General features: G+C 47.8%; 2 protein-coding genes across 3 annotated transcripts; one reads left to right on the top strand and one right to left on the bottom strand.

Annotated features, from left to right (window-relative positions):
- The first annotated feature begins 287 nt into the window (after positions 1–287).
- On the top strand, positions 288–7,584 carry cse1l (CSE1 chromosome segregation 1-like (yeast)). 2 transcript variants are annotated; one of them, XM_053867963.1, is made up of 25 exons: positions 288–373; positions 927–1,022; positions 1,101–1,243; positions 1,312–1,413; positions 1,496–1,641; positions 1,726–1,816; positions 1,890–1,997; positions 2,168–2,260; positions 2,339–2,506; positions 2,575–2,704; positions 2,787–2,852; positions 2,927–3,129; positions 3,207–3,291; positions 3,436–3,497; positions 3,558–3,694; positions 3,885–3,988; positions 4,061–4,158; positions 4,238–4,388; positions 4,463–4,671; positions 4,745–4,842; positions 4,913–4,998; positions 5,080–5,161; positions 6,482–6,628; positions 6,759–6,990; positions 7,116–7,584. In XM_053867963.1, the coding sequence occupies exons 2-25, from the start codon at positions 938–940 to the stop codon at positions 7,203–7,205; spliced, it is 2,916 nt and encodes a 971-aa protein (XP_053723938.1). In that variant the 5' UTR covers positions 288–373; positions 927–937; the 3' UTR covers positions 7,206–7,584. The 2 variants fall into 2 exon arrangements, with proteins under 2 accessions (XP_053723938.1, XP_053723939.1); XM_053867964.1 differs by having other exon boundaries at positions 304–447.
- A 219-nt stretch (positions 7,585–7,803) lies between these two features.
- LOC128760580 (retinol dehydrogenase 10-B-like) lies at positions 7,804–10,240 on the bottom strand. The gene is made up of 5 exons (XM_053868073.1): positions 9,754–10,240; positions 9,353–9,451; positions 9,152–9,297; positions 8,308–8,439; positions 7,804–8,240 (listed from the first exon to the last, which is right to left on the bottom strand). Exons 1-5 carry the CDS (start codon positions 10,201–10,203, stop codon positions 8,120–8,122), a joined length of 948 nt encoding a protein of 315 aa, XP_053724048.1. The 5' UTR covers positions 10,204–10,240; the 3' UTR covers positions 7,804–8,119.
- Positions 10,241–13,324: the final 3,084 nt, after the last annotated feature.

The raw sequence follows: 13,324 nt of genomic DNA, 5'->3' as shown, positions 1-13,324 counted from the left end.
ATACTTTGTGATGATCTGATCTTTTTTTTACAATTAGAAAAACTGTTTGGTTTTTATCATTGATTCCGTTTTTATTAATTATCATTATGGCAAAAAGTTTTTTTTTACAAAACGGCATAATGGTGTGCATTATAGGGTGTTAAATATTTAAAAAAAAATAAAACGATGACCGTTCTTCCTCGAACTAAACATCGCAAAGTGCAACAGCTTCACAGACAGAACAGTTTGCTCTGGAACTAGGGGCGTGTCTGACAGCCTTGCCACACATCTGCGCATGTGCACAACAGTGACCGCGCAGTTCCTCTCGCCATACATTTGAACGCTGGTACGGCGCTGTGTCTCCATCCCATCCTGACTGAAAGCCGCTCAAACGGTAAAGTTTTTGTGGTCATCTGGGTGAATATCAGCTGCATCCACTAGAAGACGTTTAACTAGCCTGCCATACACGTACGTGTTGGTCAGTCGCCGGCTCTCTTTTTCCTGACAGGAGTGATTAGCAAGTGAGCGCTAACATTAGCAGGCTGACCTGGAGCAGGCTATTTACTGGCTCTGGTGTGATGCCGCTACAGCCGCAACACCGAGGCACACGCCTGGTTAAGTTCGCTGTGTGGTGGGTTGACGCTTCCCCATGCTCCCTGACCCCCGCCGGATCAGTTTAGAACTCCCGACAAGGTGCTAGCGTGTCTCTGAAGTTGAACAGATTGGAAGTCAGAGGAGCCGGTGGAGCTGAGCTAACGGCTAACGAGCTACAAGCAGCGGCTGTCAGCGTTGCAGTGATTCTCGGCCGATTTCTGAAAGACTTTTCCAAATCTAATTCACGTATGGTGCATTTTTGTTGAGCGGCTGTCGCTTGGCCCTAACATTCAGCACATGATGGGTTTTGTAGAGTGACGTGTGTGGTGTGGTTTGTGGTCTCTCTGCTACAGACTCTGACGGAATGGAACTGAATGACGCAAACTTACACTCTCTGACCGAATACCTCGGGAAAACGCTGAATCCAGACCCAGCTGTCAGACGCCCAGGTAACAAAGCTCACCGCTAAATTGCAACTCGTGCGCCAAAATGAGTCTTGTCTCCCCGCTCCCTTTTTTATTTTGTAGCTGAAAAGTTTCTTGAGTCTGTTGAAGGGAACCAAAACTATCCATTATTACTCCTGACTTTATTGGAGAAATCACAGGACAACGTCATTCGCGTCTGTGCTGCCGTCACATTCAAGAACTACATCAAAAGAAACTGGCGAATTGTGAGTTTCATTATTGAGATGTTTGATCTGTGGCGCAAAGCAGTCACATTCTTACTTGAATTCCTCAGGTCGAGGACGAACCGAACAGAATATCCGATCAAGATCGGACAGCGATAAAAGCCAACATTGTAAATCTGATGCTCAGCAGTCCAGAGCAGATCCAAAAGCAGGTACAGTCAAGCTTCTGGCTCTTCTACCTACAAGGGAAAAATGACACTCGGTAGTATTAAACTAAACATTTTTCTACAACAGTTAAGTGATGCCATCAGCATAATAGGACGAGAAGACTTTCCCCAAAAGTGGCCCGAGCTTCTGACGGAGATGGTAACCCGCTTCCGAAGCGGAGACTTTCACATCATCAACGGAGTCCTTCGCACTGCCCATTCTCTTTTTAAGAGGTGATGGTTTCTCGTGAGCAACAACAGTGTTATACATGACAACAAGCTAAAACCTTCATTCTTTTTCCCCCCCTCTCACCGCAGATACCGCCATGAGTTCAAATCCAATGAGCTGTGGACTGAAATCAAACTGGTTCTCGATACATTTGCTTCACCACTGACAGAGCTGTTTAAAGTCAGTCATGACTGTTGATGGTGGTTTAAGCTCAGTTGTATCTGATAGTTTGCATGAACCGCTGTGTTTGCAGGCAACCATTGAGTTGTGCCAGACTCATGCATCTGATGTCGACGCCTTGAAGGTGCTTTTCTCCTCGCTCACTCTCATCTGCAAGCTCTTCTACAGTCTCAACTTCCAGGTCAGTGATCAAGAGGCAGTGTCACCCAACAAAGTTGTGTGCTAACAAGGCTGTGATTCCAAAGCTTGAATTTTAATAACTTAATTTGCAGGACTTGTGTATTATGTTAGAAAATATTCCTACTCTGAATTTACGTTTCCTTTTCTCTAACTCTGTAATGACTTTTGCAGGATCTACCTGAGTTTTTTGAAGACAACATGGAAACATGGATGACCAATTTCCATGGCCTACTGACATTAGATAATAAACTTCTACAAACAGATGTGAGCATTTTTTTTAAATAATGAAGTGCCTGACTGTCAAACTGTTAACTGCGTTTGTTTCTCCTTACTTCCACGAAGGATGAAGAGGAGGCTGGTCTGCTGGAGTTGCTCAAATCTCAAATCTGTGATAACGCAGCGCTTTATGCTCAGAAGTACGACGAGGAGTTTCAGCCGTACCTTCCCCGTTTTGTCACAGCTATCTGGAACCTTTTAGTCTCCACAGGTCAAGAAGTGAAATACGACTTGGTGAGAGAATACATTTGTCACTGTGACATTTGTCACTTTGCCTTTGCTCATGTACGTCTGTGTTGCAGCTTGTTAGCAATGCCATCCAGTTTTTGGCATCAGTTTGTGAAAGGCCTCATTACAAGAATCTGTTTGAGGACCAGAATATTCTCACCAGCATTTGTGAGAAGGTCATCGTGCCAAACATGGAGTTCAGGAGTAAGTGGCCTCTTTGTGCTTTTCTTTTGGGTATGAGATGCTAAACTGCTGCGTAACTTGTTGGTACTACCTCAACTCTCAGGTGCAGACGAGGAGGCTTTTGAAGACAACTCTGAGGAATATATTCGACGAGACCTTGAAGGATCTGGTAACGTCTTTGTTTCACTTCCATCTATTAGAGACTTGCTGCGTTTTATATGGTCTTCACACCCATGTCCTCAGACATCGACACTCGACGAAGAGCAGCCTGTGACTTGGTCAGAGGTCTTTGTAAATTCTTCGAGGGCCCAGTCACAGCCATCTTCTCTGGTTACGTGAACTCAATGTTGGTTGAATTTTCAAAGAATCCTAGAGAGAACTGGAAGCACAAAGACGCTGCTATTTACTTGGTGACGTCGTTGGCCTCAAAAGCACAGACCCAGAAGGTTTGTCTTTTCCTCTGTGTGCCTGCCTGTTTTGGTCCATTTATTTCATCACGGTTCATTTTTGTTTCTGCCCACAGCACGGAATCACTCAGGCCAACGAGTTGGTGAATGTGACAGAGTTCTTTGTGAACCACATTCTTCCAGATCTGAAGAGTCCTAATGGTAAGAATCACCTTCTCGTTCAGCACGAGTCGAGCTTAGATGAGCTGTCTCTGCTGAGCTTTGGTGTGTGGCTAACAATGCGACTGGCATTCGGGCATCAGTGAATAACCGATCCTGATCTGTTGGGTCTTTCCCTGTGTGCAGTCAATGAGTTCCCTGTGTTGAAGGCTGATGCCATCAAGTACGTAATGATCTTCAGGAGCCAGGTAGGCTTTCTTCTGGTCATATCTGTCTTGTTGAAGTCTCATTACATTTTTAATTTCCAGCTTCCAAAGGAGCAGGTCCTCCATGCTGTTCCCCTCCTGATAAGCCACCTGCAGGCAGACAGCATAGTGGAGCACACGTATGCCGCACATGCTCTGGAGAGACTCTTCACAATGAAGGGGCCCAACAACACGACGCTGTATGATACAAGCCTTTTTGTTGACGATATTTTGATCTGCATTGTTCAGCCTCGCTTCAGTTTCAGCTTTAAAATTAAGCCAGTTCAAATATTTTTTTCTGGACCATTTGTAGTATCTCCGTTGTCCACCGACCACGTGTGCGTTGTGGAATGTGCTCGTGAGTAAACGTCATCTTGTGTCATTTTGCAGCATCTCGGCTGCGGAGATCGCACCCGTGACTGAACAGCTGCTCACGAACCTTTTCAAGGCGCTCACGCTTCCTGGTTCTTCAGAGAATGAATACATCATGAAAGGTGAGTTGTTTTTTATCCTGTTTTCCTAAAGCACTCCATTTAAATCTCCCTTCTTTATTTCCCTTCCTCAAGCCATCATGCGCAGCTTCTCTCTGCTGCAGGAAGCCATCGTTCCCTACATTCCCACTCTGATTGGACAACTTACTCACAAGCTCCTCTTGGTCAGCAAGGTAAACCCGACTTGTGGTCTTGGTCATTGTCCATTCATCAAAGCTGTCTGGTCTTTAACAGTCTGTTTTGTCACTGCAGAACCCCAGCAAACCCCATTTCAACCACTACCTGTTTGAGTCGCTGTGCCTGTCCGTTCGAATCACCTGCAAAGCTAACCCCGCCACAGTTGGGAGCTTCGAGGAAGCTCTTTTCCCTGTGTTCACTGAAATTCTTCAGAACGATTGCCAGGGTCTGTGGAACACACATTCCTCCCGATGGACGGAGCTGTGAACTGAAGTCGTGTTCTCCTGCGTGTGGTTGCAGAGTTTCTCCCGTACGTCTTCCAGGTCATGTCTCTCCTCCTGGAGATCCATTCTGACTCCATTCCCGCGGCCTACATGGCTTTGTTCCCACACCTGCTGCAGCCGGTGCTGTGGGAGCGGACAGGAAACATCCCCCCGCTGGTCCGTCTGCTGCAGGCCTACCTGGAGAAGGGAGGCGCCACTATTGCCAGCACTGCAGCTGATAAAATAGTGAGCCACTTGTCAGGACTTGTCTGTCGTCACGAGTGTCTTCACTGACCTGTTGTGCTCATGACCTCCTCAGCCTGGTTTGCTTGGAGTGTTCCAGAAGCTCATCGCCTCAAAGGCCAACGACCACCAAGGATTTTATCTGCTCAACAGCATCATCGAGTTCATGCCTCCGTGGGTGTTTCACTAAGCTTCAAGCTTCTAGTTTGGCTCTCTGATCTCATGCTTGTCTTCTTTATTTCAGGGAATCGATCACTCAGTACAGGAAACAGATCTTCATTTTGTTCTTCCAGAGACTCCAGAACTCCAAAACCACAAAGTTCATCAAGAGTAAGTTTTTTTTTTTTTAAATGGACGCCTCAAGTGTTCTTATGAAATCTCTGATTATTGCTTTGCCACCTCGATCTGCAGGTTTTTTGGTGTTTGTCAACCTGTACTGTGTCAAGTACGGAGCGATCGCACTTCAGGAGATATTCGACAGCATCCAACCAAAGTAGGTTTCTCTTTTCTGCCTCTCTAGTCCAGCGTTTTTCATCCGGGTGCAGCTGCACACTAGTGTGGACTTTCTTATGAAGCAAGTTCAGGCAAAGAATGCTTCGGAAAGGAAAGGATTTGTCTGGAAACTCAAAACTACAATAAAGTCATGCAAAATAGAAGTGATAAGATCCAAACAGTTTTTTAAAGTCGGTAGATGCATCAATAAATCATGATGTATTTTGCCATATAGCCTGGCCCTTTCTGGACACATTTGAAACAGATACATTTTCTGCAAGTTGTTTCTGCAAATAGCCTGGCAAAATAACAAGTGCCAGTAGCTACAGTTTTCACAAATGAATAGGCATAAGCACAAGTGCGCTTTGGCCCGGGCTAGTTTGGTGCGGTGCCCTGGGATTTTTTCAGTGGCCAGAAAAAGGTTGAACAACACTGGTCTGGTCAGCCAAATAGTGAAGCATTTAATCCTTGCTTTATTTCACTTCTGATCGCTGTTCCTGAATTTAAATGTCTGCCAAATAAATCTGCCAATATCACTATCTGATCTGATCGAGCACTTTATTATTGTATGTTGTGGAAAAGAAAACGCAACTAGAATTAAATATTAGGGAGGAAGGAAGGAAGGAAAGGTGAATTAGAATGAAGCCCTGCAACATACGTCCTGAATTAATCAGGACATTACTGTGTTTAAGCAGTGAACCTCTACTGTGGTCATGGCTATGCTGTTTTTACATGCTGAGGCTGGCAAGGGCCTGTTCCTTCTCCACTCATGTGATATCAGTAGACCCCCATTGTGCCTTAAGCAGCATCCTCTAGCACATCTATCACCGCAACATAGGCTCTGCCCATTTCTTCTCTCGCTCTATTCTCTACGTTGCTTCACCAAACCAAGTGAGATGATCAGCGCTGATACAAGAGGTTGCAGAAACGTTGGAGCTGTCATTTCAAAAACGTTGTCTCCAACACTGCAATGCAGGAAACAAAACACAGCCAATGACACGACGTCTTTACGCGTGACGGCATGTAACGCCCCAATTCTTAGGGACGTCGTCGGTGGGCGCGTCATAGTGGAGGGTGCTCACAACCAAGTGCTGGTGTTAGGGGGAGGAATGGGACACAGCCTAAGTTCCTGTGCAGACTTGACCTGGATGCAGGTCACCAGGTGCCAGCCAGGTGCGGATCCAGTCTCAGCACAAGTCGTGATCTAAAGTCATCATTCAGGACTGGACTTCAGGCTGTCACTGCTTTGCAACGTTGCACCAGAACACCTCATGTCTGACAGAACAATGAATTTAAACGATTTGCATCTCTTCCTCCTCAGGATGTTCGGAATGGTTCTGGAGAAAATAGTGATTCCCGAGGTTCAGAAAGTATCCGGCACCATCGAGAAGAAGATCTGTGCTGTCGGCATCACCAAAATCCTCACCGAGTGCCCTGCCATGATGGACACGGAGTACACCAAACTCTGGTAAGTCACTCCCTTTCTACTTTTAATTTGGAGTCATCTATGTCATTAATGGCGACAGAGACTCGGTGATAGAAATCCACGTCTGTCTGCAGTTTGTGTTCCTCACTAACCACCATGTTTGGTCCACCAGGACTCCGCTACTGCAGTCCCTCATCGGCCTGTTTGAGTTGCCTGAAGACGACAGCATCCCCGAGGACGAGCACTTCATTGACATTGAGGACACCCCAGGATACCAGACCGCCTTCTCTCAGCTGGCCTTCGCCGGGAAGAAGGAGCGCGACCCCATCGGGGAGGCCGTCTCCAACCCCAAGATCCTGCTGGCCCAGTCCCTCTCTAAGCTCTCCACTGCCTGCCCTGGGAGGGTGAGTTCCTCGAGCCGTGGCCCATATGTGTCTGGTCAGGGGACACGACTGCACTCACATTCAGGGACTTTTTGATTGGCTCTAGTCATGACCTGGACTGACGTGTGTCCTTGCTGCCCGCACAGGTCCCCTCGATGCTCAGCACCAGTCTGAACGCGGAGGCGCTCCAGTTCCTGCAGGGTTACCTTCAGGTGGCCAGCGTGCAGTTGGTCTGATGTCACATGCTTCTGTCTCAATACACGTCTGTACATTTGGGCCTGCAGTGTCAGAATTCCTTCCCCCACAACTCCAGATCATGATGGAGGGAAGCTTTTTTAAAAGTGGTTTTAAGGACGTAACCATGACAACTGGGTCCGTTTGGCTTCACACTGACTGGTGGTGTCATCATCTTAGTCATCAGCGCTTACGGAGGACGCGACTTCAAAAGACGAGTTACTCCAATACTTTGGTTTGTCTTTGTTGGGGATTCCTTTTTACACTGACAGATGTTTCCATGACGCTTGGTATTTCTTTCTGCTGCACGTTTTCTGTAGTTTTGTTTTAGTCCGTATCTGCACTGTTTGTTATTGTGAATAAAAAGAGGCACTTGTATAAATGACTGTATAAGGGCAGCACTTTTTCCAGTGTTGTGAGGATCCGGTCGTGTTCGGCTGAGCTCCTTGTCGAGGACTCAAATCCCAAGATGGCTTAGCGTGTCCTCATTGTCATAGCTCACTGGGGGGAGGGGTGCTCTGGCTTTAGAGATGTGAGGTTCCATTGAAAATCCACTGAGTCTAGAGCAGGTAGCACCATCTAGTGGGCTCTGAAATGAGTGAACCGCTTCATGAAGCCTCATCAGCCTGTCATGAGTTTAGGGTGTATCAGGGCAAACTCCTGTGAAGTAGGAGGCCAGGCTCCACTGGAAATGAGCCTCCCCTCCCTGTGGACCTCTGAAGACACCACTATCTCCTTAACACACACGTCCCCTCCCAGAAGTCATGATTTCATATCAATATTTTTAATAAAATGTCATAGCCGCACATCTGAAGGCTTCATACGAGTCATGCAAGTCCGCGCCTACAGCTGAGTCGCGTCCCTTCAGACAGCAGACCCAGGACCCTTTGGCTTCTGAGCTGGTCCCCAACTCCCATCAGGACGACTGGACGTGTCCGTTGGAGGTTTTCTGTTCCACGTTCTTGATGAAGGGCAGCATGCACTTGTCTCCGCCCATGAAGCGATAGGTGGCCACGTTGGCGTCCCACGGCAGGAGCCTGTGAATGAGACGTGTGTGTGTGTGAGCCGGCCCGACTTCCAAGTCAGTAGCTGGTGGATACTCACGCTCGCGTCACGAAAGGAATGTACATGAGCCGGGGGATGCAGATCATCTGCTGCTCCGCTAGAATGGCTCTCATGGACTGCTGGACCGTGTACAGCGGCTCAAGGGGCGGGATCAAACTCCGGAGCTCCTTCCTGGTGGCAGAGCGTGAAACACACACACACTGGATTCAAACAACTGAGACACAATTGGTGCGATTTAACAGAAAGAAGACTCATGTGACTCTGCACCTCCTGACAGCGCTCACTCATTGAATGGATGTGGACGTGTATTTGCACAGGTGTTTTCATGTCAAACCTCCCATGTACTGAAGAGTAGTGATCCATTCACAAGGCTTCATGAAACAGTATCCTCATTTCCAGAACTCAGTGGGGGGCGCTCTTGGTTTAAAATAGATGTGAGCTTCCATTGAAAGTCAAATCCACTGATTCTAAAGCAGATAGCGCCATCTAGTGGGCTGGGAAAATGAGTGAAGTGCTTCATGAAGCCTCATCGCCCGTCACTACTGAGGAGTCTACAAGACAGGGGTCTCAAACCGGGCCACGGTGGGTGCCGTTTTGGGCAGGTGGGGACACCTGATTGGTCAGTCATGTGCGCGTGTTTCTTGGGAACAAAAACCCGCACCAGTGTGTAGCTGCCCGAGTGTTTTCAAGTGTGGATTTGTAGTGGGAAGTGTGTGTGTGTGTTTTGAAGTAGGAGAGTTGAGGATTGTTTCTGTGGGACCTGCGCGCTTCTAGTGGGAGAGGAGGGTGTGGGATCGCGTTTTCCTGTTGAGTAACTGATGGAATGTGTGCGTGACTGACGGTGGACGTCAGGACTGGAGGAGGCGCGGCTGTGCGTTTCAACCTGATCTCGCAGCCGGCGAACATCCCGGTGTCCACGATGTACGGACACACCAAGGTGGTCTTGATGCCGTCCAGGTTTTCCGCCAGCAGCTCGTGCGTCAGTGACTCGTGGAAGCCGACGGCTCCGAACTTACTGGCGCAGTAATCCTGCGCAGATGAGAGGCGATGAAGCGGTCAGGCTCGCGAGAGAGACGGGCCTCACCTCCACGCAGGCGGTGCTGAAGAGACCCAGCGCGCTCGCCACCGTCACGATGTGGCCGTGGTTCCTGGTCTTCATGTGAGGCAGGAAGGCCTTCGTCATCTGTCCGTGTCAGAGCAACAAGTCATCGGTCATTTAAGCAGACGCTTTTGTTTGTAAGTCAAGCCCATTTCAACACCGAGTTCTAGTGGCTTTAGTAAACTTGTACTCGTTCATTTGTACTGCTGTTTTTTTCTCTCTCTCTCTAAAAGACAGTTACGGAAGTGTCAGCGGGGTTACGTAAGGTCACGCTCTTCGACGTTTTGTCCTCGCATCTTCACACCTCACTGGCCGCGGACCTGAGTGGGGCCCGCTTACGTAACCCGATGCGCTGGCTCGCGAATGTGTCTCCGCTCAGGTCTCACCCAGAAAAGCGCGTGGCAGTTGACCAGCAGGGTCCTTTCCAGGAGCTCGTCGGGACAGTCCAGCAGCCTCCTGCCCGCCACCACTCCGGCGTTGTTGACCAGGATGGTGACCTCGCCGACCTCCGACCTCACTCTCTCCGCCGCCTGGTAGATGCTCTCCCGGCGCGTCAGGTCCACCGTGAAGGCGTGCACCTGGACCCCGAGGTCGCGCGCCTGCTGGGCGGTGGTCTCATTGGCGCGGGTGTCGCAGTCCCACAGGACCAGACGCGCGCCCTCCTTGGCGAACTCCAAGGCAAAGAGGCGGCCCAGCGCGCCCCCGGCCCCCGTGATCAGGCACAGCTCGCCGTCCACGCTCTTGAGCCGCGGCCGCAGGAAGGTCTGCAGCACGGCGCTCAGGATGGAGCAGGTGAAGTCGATGAGCATCAGCAGCAGGTCCACGACGACGATCATGATGGTCCATCCACACGCGCCCTCCCGCCCTCATCTGACGGCGTTGCGCTGCCTCGGGACGGGAGCGGCGTTTATGTAACTCCAGTGAGCCGGATTAGGACAGAGCGCGCCAATGGAAGAGCGTCCCGTGAACACACGGACCGCGGATTATTACGACGGAGCTTGTAGCGGAACCATAAAAAGTTATAAAAGTTATTCAGTATGAATTGAATATAAAAAAAATAATCCAAAAGCGCTTCAGTTATGTCAAATTTCATTGATTTAATCCAACCACGTCATTGGGAAAATTCCTCTCAAACCAAAAACACCTGTTACAGATGTAAGAGTTGAAACTGTTGTGTGTGCATCATGGGATTTGGTTGTTTGAGGAGTGTTTTTCTTTTCTGTAATTATTTCTTTAAAACATCTTTTTCTCTTTTTAAAATGTCTTTCTATTTATTATTATTTTTTATTAATAAATCTTCTATATTATGTCGCTGGCCTCATATCTTGATATAATAGCCATTTCAATGAGCTTTGTCATTTGCCAAAAAATTTGTCAAAAATATTGAAATATGGAATAAAAAATAAACCAGAGATGCAGTTTACAGTGGACGTCGGAAGTCTGGACATCTGAACGCCCCTGAATCTCCCCACCGACTTCATCATGACCTTGTCATGTTTAACTGTTGACGACATCAACTTGGATCCACGTGGTGCCTGAAGTCTTCTCATGTTTCTATATTTTATAAGAGGGCCTTTTCAAAGTTACGGATGTTTCCTTCAGTGGTTTCATACTACACACACCACACCCCCCTGGTCCCAGCCTGTGGGGTCCAGGTTTCAACGCAAGCTTTCACATTCTCTGTCAGCTGAGTTTGGGTCTTTCAAAGCAGCTTTTCTGTCTCACGATTCCTAAATCCTGGACTGACTTTTATGTAAGACCTGTTCGACCGGGACCAGGACCAGACCCAAAACGCTCCGTTCCCACCCGGCGGAATTCCTTCCACCTCCAGCGAAGACATTCTTTGCAAGTGTTACAGAAAGTTATTCCTGATCCGTTATGTGAGCTGGATTATCCAAATCAGGGTAAAATGTTAAGGTGATAACCAGCACGTGTGCGCCAATCCCACATGTAGCTGTCCACAACAGCTTGTTTACTCTTAGTTTACCAGGTGAAACGCTGCTCTCTGTCATGGCAGTGGGCTAGAAGATGAACGTTTGGTTGTGAGATGTGATGCCGATAATGTGATGTGCTGCCTCTGAATGAAGTTTGAGATCAGACTCACCACGTTCAGGAGTCTCCCCGGGTTCCAAAACCTGTTGGATGATGACTTTAGTGACACATTTTATCGTTGTATTTCTTCTTCCACTGATGATACCTGAAGTCAGACAGGAGACACACACCTTGATGTGACATAAATATCTCACCGGAGGAGTTTTGGAGGAGGCTGTATATTGTTCCTCCAGCTCTTCTGGGGGAATACTGAGGTCTACTGCCAGTGGGCCAATACTAGGAGCAGCTCCTGGATGGGTCGTGAACTCCATGGTTTTTCTCTGGCGACGACGGAACAAATGGGGTAGCGACTGATGGACCCTCAGTTTAGAGGAGACTGAGTGGCTGTTTCTTCAGAACCACCCTCGAAAACTCTGGGATCAACCCTGAAATCTAATTCTTGGTGGCTGCCTGCCGATGTTCTGCATTATCTGTCAGGAGACACGTCACCTACCGGCCTCACTTTAGGTCCTGCCTCTGGTTCTTTACTCCCCACAATCAATAGATCTCACTTTTATCCAATTTATTCCTTTTACTTGCTGCTGCGTGTGTGTTATTACACCATCAGCGTGAGCTCGAGTGATAGGCCAAAGTGGACACTAGAGGTCAGTGTTGTACCTGACATTCTCTGCCTCACGGGTCTGTGACGGAAATGCAGTTCAATTCACAAGAGTACTTTGCTCTTGCTCTTTCTCCAAGTTATCAATGTTCAGCAGCACGTGGCAGTGATAACTATCAATTTCATTAAAAAGGAAGTGGCGGAGCGTCATGTAAATACCATGTAATTACATAATATTACAGAACATTCAGTCTATGGCTAAAACTGGGAACAAAATAGATGCGGCTGCCGCTTCTCTTTTCCACTGTAATAACGCGTAGTTGCAGAGCTTTGCTACTCAGGACTGTGGTTAGTGGGAATCTCTTGCTGAAAACCATTGGCCTGGCAGAACGTTCTTCTGGAGACATTCCACTTCCTACCTTTCATTGTTTACCAACCACAACAGTGGTTGTAGTACATAATATATTCCATTAGACATGTTCTTATGTGCGCACCAGTCTGTCTGTTGTTTGTTGCAGAGCGCCCTGGTCCTTTGTAGGCAGTGGGTATCGATGGTTGTGCTCCACAAAAGGTCAAGGTCACATCCCATTTGTTAGTGATGTGTTCATGAGGCTTCATGAAACACTGTCCTCATTGTCAGAGCTCAGTGGGGGGCGCTCTTGGTTTAAACATGATGTGAGGTTCTACAAAATTGGTCGTTCACATCCAGTGGTTCTATAGCATATAGCGCCACCTAGTGGGTTCAGAAAATGAGTAGACTGCTTCATGAAGCCTCACCAGCCCATCACTACCATTTGTAGTACAAGTACATCATCACATTGGCAAGCTGGTGCCGTGCTTCATATCCTATTAGTAAAAACTCTGTGGCACTAGTAAGATGGCAGGTGAGGAAGTTGCGACGTGTGGTTCACTGGATTTTCTATCAAAAAATAACAGTCAATGATAGCAAGATGGTGGATTCTTGTTCAAAACGTGTGAATTCGGCTCCATTTTTCCGGAAGCCAAACAAACTGTTGCTGTGAAATGTGAGTCTGTCGGCCAAATGTTGATAATTGTGATGAAACCTCCCGACAAGAATGAAGATAAATATGTAAATATTAAAAAAATGTATTTGTTCTTGCAGTTTATCATAGAGTGTGATTTGTGTGCGTGAGGTTCCATCCGTGTATCATATCTGCTTGACCTTCATTCGTCCTCAGCACCGTCTGTACGCTGCAATGTTTCTCTCTCGCAAAGTTTGTTTCTCACAACTCCATGACACCATCCAACCACCAAGGCGCTTGGAATTCCAGGCTCTAAAAATGATC

Source organism: Synchiropus splendidus, chromosome 6 (assembly GCF_027744825.2).
Source record: "Synchiropus splendidus isolate RoL2022-P1 chromosome 6, RoL_Sspl_1.0, whole genome shotgun sequence".
Taxonomy (NCBI): domain Eukaryota; kingdom Metazoa; phylum Chordata; class Actinopteri; order Syngnathiformes; family Callionymidae; genus Synchiropus; species Synchiropus splendidus.
This window is presented reverse-complemented; position numbering and strand designations above follow the sequence as displayed.